Genomic DNA, 7,514 nt, shown 5'->3' with positions numbered 1-7,514 from the left:
ATTTAGTGTGGATGTTCGCAATGTTTAGACGCAAACAAAACAATATTATTTATTAATAGATTATACATGTCATCTAGAGAAAAACTATGTAAAATTCGCTTATTTTTGAGATAGCACGCTCCTGTGCTGACTGTTTTTGTTTTAAAGCAGAAGTTGGTTTCATAATAAACACATGCGTTTCTAAACTCCTGATCCAAACTCCATCCAGACGGTGGCGGTAATGCTCCAATAAGCTGGTTGTCAACCACCATGGCACGAAGATCACAAGAAGAAAAAGTTTTTTTTTTTAAAGACTTTACGTGAATTCCGGTCAGAAAGGTAAGCTTTTTACTGCTTGTGTACTGTATAATTAGCGAATTTAGAGCTTAAAACATTTCCACGGTGTTTGGTTGTAACAGCGTTTAGTAATTTAAAACAGTTTGATACGAAATGTAACTTGCTTTAAGAAACACGACTGGAGCTAATGTATGCTAACGCTAACAGTTACAAACACGCCTGAAAGTTCATTTTCCTTTAACACAATGTTAGATTGTAACGTGTGTAGTAACTGAAAACTATTTTAATTATTTTAAAGAAACATGAAACGAATTTGTGTGTATGCTAACTTTGCGTTAAAGAAAGTTTCTGTAGACGAATCCATTAACTAACATGGCAACGTGTTTTTTTCCTGATTTAACATTATAAAGTACCGTGGATGTTGAAAAAATCATTGTACAGGCGTACAACTTATCCAACAGTATTAATTCTGTGATTGTGTAAATAAAAACTAATCGTTTTGGATTAATAAAATATTATTGTTTATCTTATTTATGCAGTTAGTCACGAAAAGTGATCGAAACTCGACTGTTTACTATTCTGTTTAAATTATCCAAGAGAAATATATTACTATGCACTTTAATTCATATGTGTTAGCCTATGTGAATCAATTATATCTTTTGTTCAAGCTGTAATGGTCAGTTAATGTAAAACTGAACGTCTTAAAGCAGATTTTGATGTTTTTTTGTTTGTTTTTTATGTTATTGACAGTGATAAATTCTGATTTAAATGAATGGGTAACAATATTTGTTGGTTAAGTCTTATTGTTCTTGTTTAACAAAGGTTAGTGAGATCATTTTGCAGTACATCACGACCAAAGAAGTCAATGGCACACTCTTTTGAACGTGAATAGGCATGTTATAGTTGTGTGCTAAAAGTCCATTATAAGCTGTAAACTGCTGATACATTTTCAACATAAATTGAGCTTTTCAGACATTACATTACTAATTGCTTCACAAACAGCTGAAATGGTTTATTGTTGTTGGCTATCATCATCAAACATTTTTCACAATGGTAGGTTAATCTTCATGGGTACAGAATAATGCATGTGCTTGACCATCTTACAAATCTATGTCTCAGATTCATAAGGCTGTCACTCTGCATGAATCTCCGAATAAATCTTGTGCAACCTTCAGTGTACTGATTATTTACACTATAGGTATTATATGCATTAATTAACTTTGATAGTATTTCAGGATTTGAACTTTTCTTTACGGGAGGTTAACAACAATGTGATGTTTTATTATAGATGCATATGAGGAAGCTCGACTCAAACATCCACATGCAACTGATTTCTGACTGGTAGACAGATGAGGACGATGATTGCCTGTCATACATCTCAAGACAGAACAGGTTTGTTTGCAATTATTTTAAACACATACTGTCAACATTGTCATTGATCTATTACAACCTGTGAGTTTTGCCCTGGCACTATACTAAAGTGATGTTTTGTTTTGTAAATGTATCTGATCAAGTGACAGTATAGACGCATCTATACCATGATGAAGAAAAATTACTTGGAACAAAGAGGCTGGATAAAAGGCAGGTATGAAGATTTCAGAAATCAATGCAGCACCACAAGTACCATTACCATCAATGACTATGGCAGAAATCTTAAGACCACCATGAAGATGCACAGATACTGTACATTCCAGTACACCAGGCGTGTCCAAACTACGGCCCGCGGGCCATCTGCGGCCCGCGAGGCTTTTTATAAATATCAATAGAATCTGGCCCGCTATACAAAAATGAACGTAATTCAATAAATAACCACCGGGTGTCGTTATTACATGCATTCAATTAAGCAGCAGTTCTTGTTATGATCTATCTATCTATCTATCTATCTATCTATCTATCTATCTATCTATCTATCTATCTATCTATCTATCTATCTATCTATCTATCTATCTATCTATCTATCTATCTATCTATCTATCTATCTATCTGTCTATCTATCTGTCTATCTATCTGTCTATCTGTCTATCTGTCTGTCTGTCTACACACAGTTGAAGTCTGAATTATTAGCCCCTCATTGATTTATTTCTTCTTTTTTAAATATTTCCCAAATGATGTTGGAGAAAGACTTATGTTTTATTTCGGCTAGAATAAAAAGCGGTTTAAATTTTTTTATGAACCATTTTAAGGTCAAAATTATTAGCCCCTTAAGTCTTCAGAACAAACCATTGTTATAAAATAACTTGCCTAATTACCTTGACTAGTTAACTTGATTAACCTAGTTAAGCCTTTAAATGTCACTTTAAGCTGTATAGAAGTGTCTTAAAAATATCTAGTCAAATATTATTTACTGTCATCATGACAAAGATAAAATAAATCAGTTACTAAAACTAAAACTAATATGTTTAGAAATGTGTGGAAAAAAAATGTTTAACTCTCCGTTAAACAGAAATTGGGGAAAAAATAAATGGTGGCTAATAATTTAGGGGGGCTAACAATTCTGACTTCAACTGCATTTATATATATATATATATATATATGTATATATATATATATATATATATATATATATATATATATATATATATATATATATGTATGTATATGTGTGTGTGTGTGTCTGTGTGATGTATGTAAAATTTGGCCCGCGACAACGTTTGTTTTTTTGCATCTGGCCCTCGGCCCAAAAAGTTTGGAGTACACCTATGAACATTTACAGTCTTTGTTCTAGTGCAGTTTGAGATCAAGACATAACTTATTGCATCTCGTGATGTCTTTGTAAGAATTGAAGACATCACTAAATTTGTTAAGGTTTAATGCAGCTAGAAAGTAAAGATCAACTAGAGAATATCAGCAGTGTCTAACCCACTGTTGTATTTACAGAAGTTGTATGAGAATAAGCTACAGGTTGATTTATACTAATCTGTTATTTTTCTTTTTTAGCACGACTGACTGAAGTTTTAAAATCATGCAACGTCATAAAGCAGCAGCTGGGCCTGATTCTCACAAAACCAAAACAGATGTGATGAAATTCCAGATGTAAACACATTTGACCTTCCTTTGGCCAATTTGATTTGGAAAAGCTTGAAAATCAACTAAAGGAGCAGCCCGAACAAATGAAGAAACTGGTAAGTTCAAGCTCTTGCTAATTTCAAAGTGTTTTAAGTTTATTTGTTTTTTTTATTGTTTTTTTTTTTGCTTCGTAGGTAGCCTACTTTTTTCCTAATTTTTTCTTTTTTTTTACATTAGTACTTGTTCACTACTAATTATCTGTTTATCTTTTAATCACAGATGGAGTGAGGACAAATGTCCATACCACGCCACTGATAAAGAAGTGGAAAAATGCATTACAAGGTAGCTACAACTTGCCCCTGACAGGGATGGAGGAAGAAAGAAGAGAAAGCTAATGTGTCAAATGTCTACATCACTATTTTGTTTTATTTTTTAAACAACATTTTAAGTGTATTAAGATGTTCCCTGATACTTGAACAATTTGTTTCTTTCATTTGCATTTATATATATATATATATATATATATATATATATATATATATATATATATATATATATATATATATATATATATATATATGTGTGTGTAAGTGTGTGTGTATATATATGTATGGTATGTAGGTATGTATGTATGTATGTATGTGTGTGCGCCAAATTCTGAAGAAACATCTTGATACATTTTTAATAAACGTAATACAAATAAAATTATAAATATAAAATTGCACAAGACGTGTATATATATGAAATGTATAATCATCTCACTCATGTCTTGCTGTTTGTGCAATTGATTTTGTTCAAGTTTATTTAAAAATAAGTTTGACTTTATACTTCTGCAATTATTTATATATATTTATATATATATATATATATATATATATATATATATATATATATATATATATATATATATATTTGTTTGTTTGTTTATTATTATTTTAATGTTTTATTAAAAAATGTTTCAAGATGTTTCTTCAGAATTCTGCAGTACTTTTTACAAGTTTGACTTGTATATTTTACGGATTGTCATTGGTATTTTTAAGATGTTTCTTGCTATATCTTAAATTGGTTTCTATATTTAGGTTTATATAAAATTTAGCTGTTTGTACAAATTTTTAATTTAAGTCTATTGGGAAAAAAGGGTTGTTTTAAAAACATCTGTGTTTGTGTGTAATTTTTAGATTTTTTGTTTAAATCTTTCTGTGTGTCTTTAATGTGTTGTTTTATTGTTGTTTTTATATTGATATTCTTGTGCACTACAAAATTATTTATAAAATTTTAGTACTATTTTTTTTCTTGCAATTAATAAACGTTTAACATTTATTTTGTCATTTGTCTGATTATTTTCGTTACAGAATGTGTATGCAGTTTGCACTTTATTCAAAGGTTAAACACAGTGCTTACACTTTGTGTTTACATTATAGCCTGTGTTTGCTGTTGTATAAATTCAAATGGTTGTAATACCATATATTAAGTACCAATGTAATACCAAAAGGTTTTATAAGGTGTATAAATACGGAGTCGCGCCAGCTCCGGGCCGCAGCGCACATTACCCTCGCGCCGATTTCGGCGCGGATGCGCAGCGTCGGCTCGCTTACGGCCGCCGCATCTGGCCCGCTTGATTCGGGCCGGAATCGGGCAGTGAGTCCACAGGCATCCGGCCCGAGTCCGGCAGCCGGAGTTGGGCCGAGGGGTAAGTCTTCGGCAGGCGACAATCTAGCCGGAACTGGCCCGAGTGTATTTTGCTATCTGGGTTTGCACTGAAAATTGAAAACTACAGTAAAGTTAGTCATCACTGCATTTAGTGAGGTATCTGAGTACAAGACACTGAATATGTATGTTTCACATGTTTACTGCATTTGCTCTTTGCATTTCTAATTTATTCACAGCATTGTGCAAAAGAATAAACACCCTTATTTACAACAAACATAAGCTTCCTTTGGGTAGAGCTGTGCAAAACTGTAGACAATATTGCAGAACATATTGGAACTGAACCTACACACACACAGGTCTGTAAATCATTCATATAATTGTTCAATTTTAAAGACATTTTCAGGACTAAAATTTAAAATCTTTTATAAAATTTGCTTGACAGATTTTGACAACTAGTTCAACATTTTTGTATGTAATGACTCAAGTAATGAAATGAGGACTATTAGTTTTATATGGAATGACCATTCAGCAATCACGTTTAGTTTATTATGACTGACATGACATAAGCAAATGATAATGTTATTAATAGCAGAGAGTTGTATGAAAGCAATTGATGCATGTCCAAAAGCATTTGCAATGTGTTGGAAGGAATGAGAAACTGATGTGCACAAATGACTGATTGTTTTGAGAAATGCATTAACTCTTGTACAAATGTAAATAGTGTTGTGAGAAATGCACCAAAGCCACTGAGAAAAACTATAATATAGTTCATATGAGAAACAAGCCACTGCCCCTCCTGCCACTCCACCACTATTGGGGCCCCTTTAAAGTGTCTCCAGCATCTCCTATTTGGAGTCTTCAAAGCTCCTCCCTGTTTGAGATCCTGAGTTTCAGGAGCTTCTTACTGGTGGAAGGTTATTAAATTCCCAGCACAGACTGGAAACTCTGATCACTCAGGGCATCTCTCAGCACAAGAGCTCACTGCAAGCAGGTAAGCAGCTCTTCTTCTCTCAGATATTTGTGGTTTATTTGTTTTAACCACTTGCATTGGAATCATTTAGGTAATAATTTATCTGAAGCAAAACATATATAAATAGATGAACTATCTTAATAATGTCTTTATAAATAAACTGATCTGAACTAAATATTTCATCTAGAAGACAATTTATTATGTAGCATCAAATGTGATTCACTCTAAATTGATGGATCTCAACTAAAAGATAGATAGATAGATAGATAGATAGATAGATAGATAGATAGATAGATAGATAGATAGATAGATAGATAGATAGATAGATAGATAGATAGATAGATAGATAGATAGATAGATGAATGGATGGATGGATGGATAAAGACTTTTCTGAGATTTTCATTTACTAGATTGATCAAGGATGGGTTAAACATTATTATTTGTTTAATTTTATTAATGTCTGATAACATTTCTTACATTTTAAATTAATAAATTGCCATTTAGAAACTTTTTGTTTTGTTTTTAGGGGTTGTTTAACCTAAAACTTCATTTTTTTGAAGTTAAAACATTGCTATTGTGTTGTCTAAAAATGAATATAAACACAGTTTAATATTGACATTTTCCCTTAAACTCTGTAAGAAATCTCATCTCAAACTGTTTCATATTAATGCACTTTTTGTCATTTTAATCAAATATATTTAAATATCACACAAACCAATTGTTATTTTCTTTTATGCTGTGACAGAATTGATTCAAATGGCTTACTAGTGCAAACTATTTAGTTTGCATTTAGATTTGCATGATTCTCTGCCGTTCCCGTTTGATGATTTGTAATGTAGGTCATTGTGTGGATAACGGAGTTAAGTCTCATTCTCTCCTCTTCTCTGGCAGTGTAGGGTCTCTTTTGGGTCACCGGTTCAGCCCAGCCAGCTTGATCTCAGTGTGTGGAGCGACAGCATGACCAAAAGCACAGGGGAGAAACCGCGGTCGCGCAGCCGCGTCCAGCAGTTCCGGGAGGGAATCCAGCTGCGCTCCCTAAAGGCCCGGAAGAAAGTTGAGGACATCAGTAAAGATGACGTGAAGGGCTTTCTGAGGAGAAATGCCTTTGTGCTCTTTACCATTGGAGCGGTGGTGTTTGGTCAGTCAATGTTTAGTGAAATCATTTTTATTCAGGATGTTTTTAGAATATGACTGTTTATTGTTAAGAAGTCATCTAAGCAGTCTGTTTAAAGGGACAGTTCACCCAAAAATAAAATTTATGTCATCATTAACGTACCCTCCAGGCTCCAACTGTTTCAAACTTGTTGCTAATGTTATCCAACAATTAATAAATTTATTAGTAATAAAATTCATCCAACAAGTTGTCTTTATTTTATTTTATAATTAATAAAATAAATAAATAAAAGTCATACAGTAAATATTTGTCATAAATAATACTAATTAAAATGTCTGAATAAAGAAAAAATCTATAATAATATATGACCAATGTTATGTTAATAATTCTAATAACAAATACTCATAATTATTATTACTACCAGTAATTAGCTGGTCGTAATTGTTTCAAACTTGTCAGAATGTTGGAAACTAGTAGCCATTGACTTCCATTTAGTTG

The 7,514-nt window shown here is 32.3% G+C and overlaps 1 protein-coding gene and 1 long non-coding RNA gene across 9 annotated transcripts in view; both read left to right on the top strand.

Moving 5' to 3' along the window:
- Positions 1-263: 263 nt before the first annotated feature.
- Positions 264-3,697, top strand: LOC141376434 (uncharacterized). Of its 2 annotated transcripts, none has more exons than XR_012386476.1 (5): positions 264-318; positions 1,565-1,668; positions 1,791-1,857; positions 3,214-3,398; positions 3,562-3,697. It is a non-coding gene; the product is annotated as an uncharacterized lncRNA (long non-coding RNA). The 2 variants fall into 2 exon arrangements; XR_012386475.1 differs by having other exon boundaries at positions 1,791-1,861.
- A 2,182-nt stretch (positions 3,698-5,879) lies between these two features.
- The window catches only part of slc1a3b (solute carrier family 1 member 3b), a 30,945-nt gene continuing 29,310 nt past the window's right edge, over positions 5,880-7,514 (top strand). For 3 of the 7 annotated variants that reach the window (XR_012385924.1, XR_012385923.1, XM_005169166.6), the window contains exons 1-2: positions 5,880-5,923; positions 6,799-7,040. Coding sequence is in view for 3 of the 7 variants with exons in the window: in XM_005169166.6 (XP_005169223.1) it covers positions 6,860-7,040 (181 nt within the window). In the remaining 4 variants the exon portion in view is untranslated. 7 annotated transcript variants of the gene reach the window in all.

This window comes from Danio rerio, chromosome 10 (assembly GCF_049306965.1).
Source record: "Danio rerio strain Tuebingen ecotype United States chromosome 10, GRCz12tu, whole genome shotgun sequence".
Lineage (NCBI taxonomy): Eukaryota > Metazoa > Chordata > Actinopteri > Cypriniformes > Danionidae > Danio > Danio rerio.
The sequence above is the reverse complement of the archived record's forward strand: the minus strand, read 5'-3'. Positions and strand labels throughout refer to the sequence as shown.